The following is a 13390-nucleotide window of genomic DNA, read 5'->3' as shown; positions in this document are numbered from 1 at the left end:
CCTTTTTCACGCCCTGAATTGTCTCCCAATGAAGCGTCATTGCTACCGGCAAGAGGTTGAAAGGTCAGAAAGGGATTTGCTCATTAAAGACCTCATCTCTCCAGCCGCCCTGACCCTATACTTCGGGCTTCTATGTCTTCTCCTCTTTCCTCCTGTTGACCACAGGAAAGCATCCTCAGATGACTTGGTAAAAACCAAACTTGACTATGAGGGAGGTGGAGGACAGACTGAAGAAAGTTAAGGAACAATCAGAGAACTTCGGTGTGTTCAGCTCTTGGGGCCCCTCTTTCAGTCTCCGGTGCTTAGAGATTAAGGGATAATGATTCTTCTGGCTTGTCTGCCTTTTATTCCTCAGTTCTAGGTCAAACCCTGAAGGAGTTTTTTTCCTTTTCTTAACTTGAATCATAAACTCAAAGATTAGTTAAAGGCATTTCCTTAACCTAATAGAAGTTTCTCCTTGCCCTTGGCCTCAATATTCTATGTTCATCCAACAATGGAACCATATGACTCCATTGTCTGAGGCAGATTGTAATTTTTAGTAACTGGGGTTCTTAAAACTAGCCCCAGTTGATCACAAGCTATCTGTTTAACAAATCTGATCTCTATATTTTGCTAAGGGAAAAATAAAATAAGAGACAAGTGGATACATCCTAACTAGCTACTTAAAATGTTGCATCAGGAACTAGGAGTTGGCCTAGGATAGGATTTGATTTTCTCACAGCTGTTGGATTTGAGAAGTCTTAGCTGACACTGTGACATTAATCCTTTCACAGAACATGTTATCCCAAATTTCCAAAATTATCCATGAGTCTCCCCTTTAAAGTCTCCCACCCATTCCATGTGCCAGCCTGGAATACATTTTTCTTCCCAGGAACATCAGACTCATAACTTGTATTTTAAAAGATGATCCCATCAACTTCAATTCCAACTTTTGTAATACACAACTACAGTTTGTCGTCTAATGGAAATGTAACAGATTGGAGAAACTAGTTGCTTTTAAATTCATAATTTTTTTCCGAGTGTGAAGGGTAAGGGCCTATATATCAAAGTTACCATTTATTCTAACCTTGGCTTTTCCTCATGGCCAAGCAAAACAGAACAAAACACCCTAAGCTTTCAACACAGATCGCCTGTGCTTTCCTCCTCCAATGCAGTCTCTTGCAGGCTAATAATAGCTATGATTTATTGAACAGCTGAAGGAACTGGCCCAGGATTGGTTGAACTGAAATTTTTCTTTACTTTTTCCCCACTAAAACCTTGTAATACGTGTGAAGAAATTGTCAAGAGACCTGAAAAAAAACAGACCCAGCTCAGTCTTCAACAAGTTGTGTGATCCAAGATGAGGATGGATGTCTCACAGCACCTTAACTCATTCTGCTATGAAAGGACAAAGTGTTAGGATACAGGGCACTGCTGGTCCTTTCCCCTCTGAAACTCTTCAAAGACATGTTTTTCGTTTGATGACCCTAATTGGTATTTGCCCCTGGACTGTTCTGTGCAGGCCGGTGGAACATCTGTATTTTGATTATAAAATGAAACAAATGGAAATCCCCCACTGTCCACCCAGTAGCCAGCAGCCAGGAAGACAGTGCACAGGCTCAGCCCAGCCAATCCTGGGCCTGGCTCTGCTTTGCCAGCACTCAGTTAGTTAGCCACTCATCTAGTCATTAGCCTTCCTGAGGAATAGAGATTTCTTTTCTACATGCTCTGTAATTTTACAAGTTGCCAGTTTCAACAAAGTGATCGTCTCTAAGCAGGGACCAAGGGCTGTCGCTCACAGCTCTAGTTGGCATTCCCCCTTGACTAATTTGGGTCTCAGACAATAAAGAGCCCAAGCCACTAGAGGGTGCTCTTTCGCCAGCCAGCTCCCCTGTTTCCAGCAAGGCACATTTATGGGAAGCCATCTGTAGGGCTGACCTGAAATGAGAAATAATTACCCATTTTATGTCTGACACTCCAGAAATACAGTAATCTCTCCCTTTACTGTAATCTTAAGTATCAGAGAACTGAGTAGACAACATTGCCATTCTAACCCCATGCCACCAGCAAGAGGTTAGGACCCAAGGATTATCCCTTAAGAGTCTAACGAGGCCAATGCATTTCAGAATTTAATGTGTATGTAAATCACCTGTGGATTCCGATTCAGTAAGTTAGGAAGGTGGGCATGTCTAACAAACCCCCAGGTGCTGCTGTTGCTGGTCTAGAGCCCACACTTTTGAGAGGGTAGGGCCACAAAACATCCCTAAGCCTCTTGGTTTTACCTGTCCCAAGGGGCCATTACTCACATGCTTTGGAAGCTCAACTTCTCCTTCTAGTGATATGGGATCCAAGGTCCTTCTAGAGCTCACACCCCTGATCAGGAGCCCCTTCCCTGCCATGCTCCATCTGCTTTTTGCTGCCCAGGCCTCACTGTTCCAACTGGTTCTGCTGCTGAGTGCCAGCCCCCTGTGTTCTTTTGAAGGTACCCCAGGCTGCACAGCATGGTCGTCCGCTGCTACCTTCTCATCCAGCAGTACTCGGAGGCCCTGATGGCTCTTACTACCATGGCGTCACTACGGGACCACAGCACACCCGAAACACTCAGCATTATGGATGACCTCCTCAGCTCCCCAGGAAAAAACAAAAGTGGGAGGGGACACATGCTCATTATCAGGGTGCCCTCGGTGCAGCTGGCCATGTTAGCCAAGGAGCGACTGCAGGAGGTGCGGGACAAGCTGGGTCTACAGTATCGCTTTGAGATCATCCTTGGGAACCCGGCCTCTGAAATCAATGTTGCAACCCACTTTGTGGCACGATTAAAGGTTAGCAAAGGACAGACATTTGTTTCTGTTTTCCAGGAATCTGAAATACCATTTGTTTCTGTTTTCCAGGAATCCTATCTAGGTGGCTCAGAGGCCTGAGTTTAGTAGATTTTTGCACGTGTGTGCATTTGATCTCCAGAACAGTGTCAGGGCTAATATGAGGGATATGTTTGCTTTCATTAACTGGAGCCAGATTCTAAAGATTCTGTCAAGCCCCCTTGTTAGCATGTGCATGCAGTTGGTCTCCATGCTCTCCAACTGCAGGTGCAAAAAATGAGATGATCCCATTTGACCCCATGTTTATTGACCTTGTTCGAGATGCATCTAGCCCACGGCCATCTGTTTTCTCAGGAACAAAAGGTAAGCTGTTCTCTCGGACCTCGCTGGGGTCTCCTTTTCAGTATCCTCAACTCACTAATTCTTTTCTGTCCATCTAGCCCATCTGTCAGCTCATGGCTAGAGTCGGTAAAGTATCCCATTTCATCTTCAGTACTCATCTAGAACTGCTTCTAGCCCTTGCATGTGAATTTCTCAATAATTTGTTGTTTCTTTGTACTTGCTTTGACTCTCAGCCCCCAGGCTTGGCTAGACTGAGATTTAGGGCCTCCTACAGAGGAATTTAGTGCATGACAAAACCCCTCACTGCTGCCTCTAGGATTGACTGACTGCCTGTCCCCTACCCCTCCTGTCAGGCATGAATCAACTAACCTAACTTCCTATCTTTATGCCTGGCTCAGTTTTGTTGTTGTTGTTGTTGTTGTTGTTGTTGTTTGTTTGTTTCTGGAAACTTTTATAATCCAGTATGTCCTAGCCATTAAAAAGCACTTAATCAAATACATACATAATGGTATGGAAATGAACTAGGTATTGTACACCTGAGTTAAAATGATATAGTGTCTGCACCCTGCATACTAAATCCTAAACTAAATCTGGTTAAGAAAAATCTAGTTTGGCACAAACTTCATGAAAAGAAAGCATGTGATCTTGGGGAATTTGCATTTTCACCCTGGGTTGCAGTTCCCCATCTACAAAATGAGAGAGTTGGACTGTAATGATTTCCAAGAGCTCGAATTTGGGGATTTTTAGTGTTTATAAATCATTTTGCAAATACATGCCTTTTATTCTTATACTAGCTAAATTGAATAAAATGCAGAACATCTCACATTAGTTTGATAAGCAACTAGAATAAATTAAATTATCCAAAACTGAAAACTCTTTCCTATATTAAATAGAAGTTGCAACAATAATATTTCAGATCTAGATATGTGTTCACAATTTTTTATTATGATCATAGGCCACATTACAGTGGAATTCCCAGGATGAATAACATTTCGGAAATAATAATTTAGAAATAAATAATAAACAAATTATTGACACACGCAATAATTTTAGGTCAGTGATTTGGAAGGGCCAGTCTCTAATTCAGTATATATCAGTGGATCCTAAATAATTTGTTCCTCTGGGCCATTATCTGAAAACTATAATCAAGGCCTGAGGTTCTTCACAGCTGGCTCAAAAGAATCACCTGCAGGGCTTTTATAGGGTGATTGATTGAGGTAGCTGGGGAGTAAGACCACTATTCCAAGAGACTGCCATACAGAATGGGTCTAAAGCAGTTATATGACCCAGAATTTGTAGGTGTAGCTGTCACCCACCACCCACACATAAGGGAGCCCCATTTTCCCAAAACCACTGAATCACATCAACCTATCCTTTTTTAAAATACTTTTTTTTAGTTGTAAATGGACCTTTATTTTATTTTTTTACATGCAGTGCTGAGAATTGAACCCAGTGCCTCATGCATGTGATGCAGGTGCTCTACCTCTGAGCTACAACCCCAATCCCTCAATCTATCCTTTTGATACTCTTTGTTTCGGAGTGAAAATATGAGATCCTATGGGAACATTCACATCTAAGCAAAACTGCCTCTTGCTGGAAGGATTCTGGTTCACCTGTTTGTTAACAGCTTCCTTTACCTTTCTCAGGATGACATAGGGCCTTTATCTCTAGTCCTGGTTAAAAAAAAAAAAAAATCCCACACTGCTTCCATTATAGGATCTAATGTTTGTGCTTATCCCTAAATATCCTATATGTATTATGCTTAATTTACAAATGTTGACAAGCTCTTTGAAAGGCTATATAGGTTTATATCCAAGTAAGTCAGTTCCTCCAACAGGCATATGAAGCTTTCCTAAGATTTCCTTGGTCTTAAGCCACATGTTATCCTGGAACTCAATGCTTGTTTAGTCTTTTCAGTTGTCTGTGTTTCTGTAGTAAAATCCTGAGGGCAGGATCCAAAGAAGAACTGCAGCCATCATTCATCAGAAGTAGCAATGTGGGAGACCATTTTATAGTGGGCTTGGCTAGTTCTGATTGGTCAAGAGTAGGAGTGAGATGTGTGTAATAATCTTCTGAAAATAAATCTCCTTGTGTAGTAAAACATTCTGTTATCCCATCATTACAACCCAACCTCATTACTCGGGTGGAAACCTGAACTGTGGATGGTTTCTGGAAGTAAGAGCATGTTTGGGGAGAATCCCATTGTCAGGGATACCATAAATCCAGGGTGAAGGCCATAAGTTAAATGATTTCTATTTCGGAATTGGTTGCTTTCAATCAAGTAATGTTATGGTTTCCTTTGACATAAAATGGTATGGAAAATTGAATTTTTATAGAGTCTTCCAGTATTTTTAAATCTTTTTGATTTAAAAATCTGATTAGCCGGGCATGGTGGTGCATGCCTGTAATCCCAGCAGCTCGGGAGGCTGAGACAGGAGGATCATAAGAAATAGAGAGGCACTAAGCAATTCAGTGAAATCCTGTCTCTAAATAAAATACAAAATAGGGCTGGGGATGTGGCTCAGTGGTTAAGTGCCCCTGAGTTTAATCTCTGGTACCCCCCCCAAAAAAAAATCTGGTTGATTTTCTAAGACATGGTAAGTCTCTCAAACTTGTAAATAGTTACATAGATGTACTCATTTTCCCTTAGTATGCATATGTGCATATAAAATGATTGGGCAACAAGTAAAAGCATAGAATGGTTTCCTTTCTTCCAGTTTTACAAATTATAAAATTTTTGTTTGAAGTAATGGTGGTATGTTTTCTTTTAGAAACTGGTTTCTCTTCATTGGATTTTTTTCTAGACAAATCATTATTCAAACTCAATTATAGTATCACTTACCACATTTTATACTTAGTATAAGAAAATACCTTTGTATTTTAAAATAAAATTGTGTATATTATTACTTAGCACCTTAGTTCTTAGTCCTTGTTCCCTAAAGTATTATCAGAAATTTATTTCTTATAGTAACTCCTGAAAAATACCTGGTATAAGACATAGTTAGATGCTACATACATAATAAATAGTAGAAGCCACTTTTTCCACAAGATGGTCTGTTTTGTTCCTGTTCTAAAACAGAAACTCTGTAAGCTGTCTTTACTTTGAACATCTTTCAAGTTGGTAAAGTTGCTTCCTTTTCATTGATATGTTCATGTATTCAAGATTGATGTTAAGGCTACCCAGAGGTGTGTCCAAGTATGTGTGTTAATATATATGGCCAATGGATGCTCAGTAGATTCTTTGTGAAACCTTGAGCAAATTGCACTACTCTTTCAAATAAAGGCAGTTTTATTTTTCCTTAGTCCAGCCTGGTTAGCCTGCATTTTTAGCATTCTCACAAGTGATTCTGTGGAGACCCCAAGCCAACAATTACTTATTACTTTAAAGGCAATAAAGTGAGAAAAAGAAAAAATAACCATCAGAAGTAGCTAACTTTGTTATTTTTTTTCAGTGAAAATTGCTCTGATGGGCTTTTGAGATTCTTTTCTAACTCATTCACAATCGAAGCTGTCATTTTTAGTCAACCAATCCCAAGAGTTTGTTCATTATATGAAGGAAATATGTTTAAGTGTTCACAGGCAGTGCAGTGAGGATTTCCATAAGGTTTGTATCTCTGGTGAGATATTTCACATTGTGTTTTTTGACCTGTACGAGGTATACCAGGGTCTTCTATTTTATCCTATTGAGATAAAAGCTAAAGCCCATGTTGTCATAAAGTGCTTCATATATGCTTTTTAAGGTAGTGATTAGAATATCTATATACACATTCACACTTAGTGGAAGTCATTAGTAAGCACAGTGTGTCTAAAATTTGGACCTAGAAACTTTTACAAAGGTGGAAGCCTAAATAAGGAGTTTCAGAGTTTTAATTGTTTTAATGGTTCTCTCTCTACAGACATGGAGAGGAAATGAGCCGGAAGAATGGATCCCTCGGACATACCAAGATTTAGAAGGTCTGCCGTGTATAGTGATATTAACTGGCAAAGACCCTCTTGGAGAAACCTTTCCCAGGTATAGTCTGAATAATGGAATTCTGCTTGCCACCAGGTGGCCAGCTGCACTGATGATCAAAACCTGGCTGATACATGCTCATTTCGTTTGTCTGAGGTAATGAGAAGAGGGTTGTTTCATGCAGGGATGTAAGAACAGAGCTTTCCTTCCTTGTCTCTTTCCACTTTCCAGAGAGCACCCTCCAATTCTGGGAATGGAGAGAGCCACATTTTAAAATGTTTGTGCATGAAAGCAGGGCAGCCAGAGAGGCTGAGAGGAAAAGCAGAGTTTGTTTTCTTTTGTTGTTGTTTGGTACTGAAGACTGAACCTAGGGTCACTTTCCCACTGGCCCTTTTATTCATTGTTTTAATTCAAAAATTTATTTTATTTTTTTAGTTATCAATGGACTTTTTTTTTTAATTTATTTATATGTGGTGCTGAGGATCGAACCCAGTGCCTCACACATTCCAGGCAAGTGCACTACCACTGAGCCACAGCCTCAACATTCAAAATTTTTTTGAGACAGGGATTCATTAAGTTGCAGAGGCTGGCTTTGAACTGTCCATCCTCCTGCGTAGCTGGGATTACAGGTGTGCCTCTGCACTGGGCTTTTTTTTTTTTTTTTTTTTTTTTTCTTTAACAAAGTACTTTGTCTCTGTTGCTCTGCTATTCCCAATCCCTCAAGGATCTAGGGAGCAGAGATTGGAAGGCAGCTCTAACAATATAAGCATCAGTTGGTTGCTTATGGAGTCCATCGGGCTGTGCCCTAAATACCTTACGTGTTTCATGCTGTTCCTTCCTTGCAATGACCATAGGAGGGGCTTTGTAGGGCTCTGTGATTTCTATTTGAAAGAAGATGAATTGCAAAGAAGTTCAGGTCGTAATGTCTGGGAGGTGACAGAACTGAGGTTTGAATCAAGGTGTAGCCCTGGTCTTCACTGCTGCATGACACACAGGACCTACAAATCCAGCTTAGACATTGCACACCCAGCCCCAGGGACTCACTACCAATGCAATTAATTCTGTGCAGGTCTTTGAAGTACTGTGACCTCCGGTTAATTGACTCAAGCTATTTAACTCGCACGGCCTTGGAGCAGGAGGTGGGTCTGGCATGCTGCTATGTCTCAAAAGAGGTCATCCGAGGGCCCACTTCCGCCCTGGACCTCAGTGGCAAGGAGCCAGAGAGGGCCCCCATCATTGAGAATGACTCTGAGGAGCTGCTCATTGACCTGGAGCGGCCACAGAGCAACAGCAGCGCTGTCACGGGAACCTCGGGTAGGTACTGTTTCTTTTCTCACAGGAGGGACAGGCCAGGAGGTGTACAGGTGTGGAAGGCAGAGCTGTTTACGGACCCCTACCGTGCCCAGAGCAGCCATGGTGACTGTGGCACCCTCTCTAGCCCTCAGCTTCCCAGGAGGGCTACCTGGAAAGCAAGGCTGCAGAATAGTCATAGCCTCCTTCTGTGGGTAAAAATTTGACCAAGAATTTGATAATAGACTAAACAGAATACATTTTACCAACCCAGCCTGCACCCCGCTCCCTAGCACTTCCCATCCTATCTCCTGTGGTCACTCTACATCTCATATTTGTACACAAGCCCCCTTTCCTGCAGGGCCTGAAGCTGTAAGTTTATGTTGAGTAGCTTACAGCCTGGAACAAAACATGTTGAGCGAGGGAATAAATGACTTTCCTCAATACTTGGTGGCACGTGTTCGTACGGGGCAGGCGTCTCTGGGTTGACTGGGAAGAGCCTCCGTGAGCCTGCCGGCCCTTCCTTCAGCCTTCTGAATGTTGCCTGGCCTGAATTTCCTTCTGATAAATTATAGTACAGCAAATCCAGCAGTCTATTCTAGTCTTTTCTGATTATGTCAGTAATAAAGCCTAATGCAGAAAACCCAGAGAATGTAACAAGATACAGAGATTCAAAGTGAAACAACCCCATCGCCAGAGGTAACTCCAGCAACCTCTGAGGCTGCACATCCCCCCACTCCTTTCCCTTTTTCCTCAACCTATTATTTAGATCATTTTTTCACACACACACACACACATACAATATTTTGTGTCCAAGACTGTGCTAGTGTTCCTATTTATTCTGTCAGCAGCTGTTAGATGGCTCTCTGGGAACTAAAGAGGTCCCTGCCTGTGGGGTTTTCTGTCCTTGCCACCCAGGGCCTGAAGGAGCAGGAGCCCTTCTCCCTGTGCACAGCTCTCCCTCCACAGGACCAGCCTGCCCCTGTTTACGCTTCCAGCTCCCTCAACCCCATCACTATAAGTCTCCCCAATTTTCCCTCTGAGACTATCTCAACATAAAGTCATAAGATAGTAAAGGGTATCAGAGGAGTACAGGGAAATGTCACCTTTAGGAGCTTTGGGATTCAGGGGGCATCGGGAAGGGAAAGGTGGGGACAGAGGGACACCTGTCTCCCTCCTGCACTTCAGAGCGGATCTGCACCATGTGGCTCCTACACCTCAAGCTCCAGGCGACTCACACAGAGGAAATGGTTTTCCCTCTGCTGCTTAATTTCCTGCTCCTTGACCTGCTCACAACATGGGCATCTGGAACCCCGCCCATGGGCTCCCTCTGCGGGTGACAGGCCTGAGGGCAAGCTCTCAGGACTGACAGTGGTAAAACTCAGAGGAGCAGTGAGTGACTTGGTTTTAATAGCCACTAGCTCAGGGCGGCTCAGGTCTGGATCTTGCAAGGCTGGGATTAGACCTACATGCCTGCACAGCACCAGCCTGAGCTGAAAGAAACTTTAGCCGGAGTATAAGGAGCTTGTATTGTCTCAATCAAACAGGGTGACCTGTTGGGGGGGAAACAACATACTCGAAGTTAATTGGCCAAATGTGGAGGAATAGCCCTGGGGACGTACAACACCTGGTGCTGAGTAAGAATGCCTTCCATCCTCTTTTGCACGGGGGACATCCCCACCCTGGGGGAGCTTAGCCACAGCCAGCCTTGTGAGGCCTTGAACCCTAAACCCCACCTCAAGGCAGCCACTGCCACTGTAGGGAACTGGAATCTGGTGCCTGTATCCACCAGGGTCCTGGAGGGATCCCATGTCATACTGAATGAGTGGGTTGGAGAAGAGTTTAATAATGGGACTGATTTCCCGTGGGCACAATTTAGAAAGGGAGCAACAGGTGACACTGTGCATGGGCGTAGTTAACCTGGGAGCCCTGTCCACCATCAGGCTTGAAGGAAGGCAGGAAGACGCAGTTACTGAGACCCAAAAAAGAAAGGCCACCCAGGGTGACCACACAGGAAAAAAGTGAGAACCAACTTCTTGCTGGCATCTCCCATTGGCCAAACCCATAAAAAAGGCAGGGAGGAGGCTGGAGACTGAGGCAAAGGGAAGATTTAGCACGGAGTCTGCAGCCCACAGAGCTGGGTCAGGTTCCAGCTGCTCTGAAGGCCTTTACCCTCTCCCTTGGCAACAGTGATGAGTGGGTGTAGGGAAGGTTCTGTCCGTCCTCTTTCAGGTTCCATCATGGAGAATGGGGTCAGTTCCTCCAGCACAGACAAATCCCAGAAGCAGTCCCTGACCCCCAGCTTCCAGAGCCCAGCAACCAGTGTGGGGATGGATGAAGGTGTCTCGGCCAGCACAACCGGAGCTGGAGACCCCCTGAAGCAGGAGTGTGACTCCCTGGGCCCTCCAATGGCCAGCAGTACCACCTCCAAGCCGTCGTCGTCGTCCTCGAGACCCAGGAGCCTTGCATGGCCAGGGCAACCTCCCAGAGGCTGTAGGGGCCTACACGCCACCCTGCCCCCAATTGTGATCTTATCCAAAGCGGCCTACAGCCTCTTGGGCTCCCAGAAGGGTGGCAAGCTGCCCTCCTCCTCGTCTCTGCTGCCCCATGCTGATGTGGCCTGGGTCAGCTCCCTGCGGCCATTCCTGCACAAGGACATGAGCAGCGAGGAGCAGTCCCTCTACTACCGGCAGTGGACCTCGGCTCGGCAGCACCATGCCGACTTCAGCAACCAGCCCGACCCAGCCTCGGGTGCCCGGAACTTCCACCCCCGGCGGCTGCTGCTCACTGGGCCCCCCCAGGTAGGGACAGGCCAGGCTGAGCCCTGTCCTAGGCTAGGGCTGGCACATCTTGCATGTGGAGAGGAACCAGGGGACCTCCTTGGGGTGGGTGGGGGGACAGGCCTCGGGGAAAGACCTCCTTCAGGCCCCTGGAGTGAGACGCCAAGGTGTGAAATCTCTTTTCTCCTTCCCTTCCTTCTCTTCCCCTCCCCTGCCCTTCCCCAATTAAAACTATTTCCATCAGGTGGGAAAGACTGGCTCCTATTTACAGTTCCTTAGGATCCTCTTCCGCATGCTCATCCGGCTCCTGGAGGTGGATGTGTACGATGAGGAGGAGATCAATACTGGTGAGTCCTGAGCCAGGCGGGGCACAACCGCATTAGACACCAAGTGCCAGGAGTTTGCTTTTGCTTTCTGGGGTTTCTATAATACCAAACTTGCCCTGCCCTGACAAAGGTTACCAAGGTCGAAGACGGGTATGCCGGGCAAATAATGGTGAGCAAAACTGCCCTCATTCAGTTCCAGGAGGTCAGGAGGACCTCCCTCTCTCCAGTGTCCAGCAAGCGGCAGGGCAACAGGCATTTGATAAAGGCTTGTTAGGCACCTTAATTCCTAGATGGTCAAACTCATAAAATCCCAACTTGTCGTGTTCGATTTTGTAAGGATCCAGGGAACATTTATATTTTTAATTCCAGTCCTTTGTTGGTTAGCCAGAGTGCATCTTATATTTTAACCTCAGGCTGTGTGTGAAGGTGGAGGATTACTATAAGGAAATGAAAACTTCCTGAGTGCAGAACCGAACACCTATGCCACCGCTTCCCCTCTGCAACAAGAGATGATGGAGGGGCTTGCAGGGCTGTGGGGGCCAGTGTGCCAATAAAGACCTCCTGAGGGATAGGGGTATAGCTCAGCTGTGGACCCCTTGCCTAGTGTGCTGTAGGCTCTGGGTTAGATCCCTGGCATCAAACCATAAACCTTTCATGCTGACAGAAGTTGTGGGAGGCAGCAGAGGGGGCCCGGCAGAAGTTCTTCTGAGTCCCTCAGAGACGAGGACTGCCCTTGACATCTTCTATCAAATCAGTTCTGGGAGAGCTTATCTCACTTGTTTTTCTTAAAATAGTTGGGCCTGTTCTATGAACAGCCCCAAGACTAATGCAGATACAAATAGATAAAAATCAGCCACGTTTAATCATTTTGTTATGGCTTTAGCCCTGTACCCATTCCTCACTAATCCACATCTATGATTTCAGAGACACACATACAATCTCCCCCACCCACATCTCTTTGTGTCCCCAGCTAAGCTGCATCCAATCCCCCGGGGCCCACCACAGAGGAGAAGGAGAGCTTCAGGGTGGCCTCAAAACACCCCAAGCCTCGGAAAGGGGCTGGGACCAAAAAGATAAGCCTTTGGGAACCAGGGCCCTGTTGTTCCTGCCAGCTCTCCCACCAGGCTCCCTGACAGTGCAAGGAAGCGATGCCTTTGATTTTTATTCTCAGATTGTACAAGAGAGGTCTCAAATCTTCCTCTACTCCTGAGGCTATGGTTGTCTATCCCAGCCGGTCTGATGGAAGAGCCTGGGCTTTCTTCACACTCACTCTAGTGCAGGTTAACACAGTGGTGCTCTAGAGAGGCACAGTGACACTTCCTTAAACTAGAATAAAACTTGAAATTTTAAATAAAATACAAAATTCAACTCAAGGCATAAAAGTAGTTGTTTGTGCTAAAATAATAATGGCAGCACTTCCAGTCTTTTAGGCTTCATTTTCCACCAAAGTGTATTTCTTTCATTCCCTCTTTAAGCTACTTTTCTTTTGGGGGGATGGGGGGTGGGGGAGGTAGGGTACTAGGGATTGAATCCAGAGGTGCTTAAACACTGAGCCACATCCTTACCCCTTTTTTAATTTTTTGAGACAGGGTCTTACTGTTGGTGAGGTTGACCTTAGCCTCCTGAGTTGCTGGGATTTCAGGCATGCACCACACCTGGCTTAAGCTGCTTTTTGATCTTACACATTTTACCAATAGCATCATCTACTAGACACCCACTCTACCTGCCATTCCAAGAAACCATCCCTAAAGCTTTAAGAACTCAGGCACTTGGAGGGGTTAAGTTTGGTTCTTATAAGTATAAAGCAGTATTCAAGCCCCAGCCTAACCTTGACCACACAATGGAATGATCTAAGGAGTTCTGGCAGCATGGTGGGTACCTGGGTAACAGAAGAGATCCTGT

General features: G+C 44.9%; 1 protein-coding gene across 10 annotated transcripts in view; it reads left to right on the top strand.

The window, feature by feature from the left end:
* The window catches only part of Greb1l (GREB1 like retinoic acid receptor coactivator), a 310330-nt gene that overhangs the window by 223123 nt on the left and 73817 nt on the right, over positions 1-13390 (top strand). For 9 of the 10 annotated variants that reach the window (XM_078030295.1, XM_040274520.2, XM_078030293.1 and 6 more), the window contains 5 exons: positions 2462-2801; positions 7037-7152; positions 8162-8406; positions 10615-11183; positions 11407-11509. In XM_078030295.1, coding sequence (XP_077886421.1) covers positions 2462-2801; positions 7037-7152; positions 8162-8406; positions 10615-11183; positions 11407-11509 — 1373 coding nt within the window. The remainder of the gene's footprint in view (positions 1-2461; positions 2802-7036; positions 7153-8161; positions 8407-10614; positions 11184-11406; positions 11510-13390) is intronic. The other variant, XM_040274525.2, reaches the window with a different exon arrangement.

The sequence above is a fragment of the Ictidomys tridecemlineatus genome, chromosome 13 (assembly GCF_052094955.1).
Source record: "Ictidomys tridecemlineatus isolate mIctTri1 chromosome 13, mIctTri1.hap1, whole genome shotgun sequence".
In the NCBI taxonomy this organism is placed as follows: domain Eukaryota; kingdom Metazoa; phylum Chordata; class Mammalia; order Rodentia; family Sciuridae; genus Ictidomys; species Ictidomys tridecemlineatus.
The sequence above is the reverse complement of the archived record's forward strand: the minus strand, read 5'-3'. Positions and strand labels throughout refer to the sequence as shown.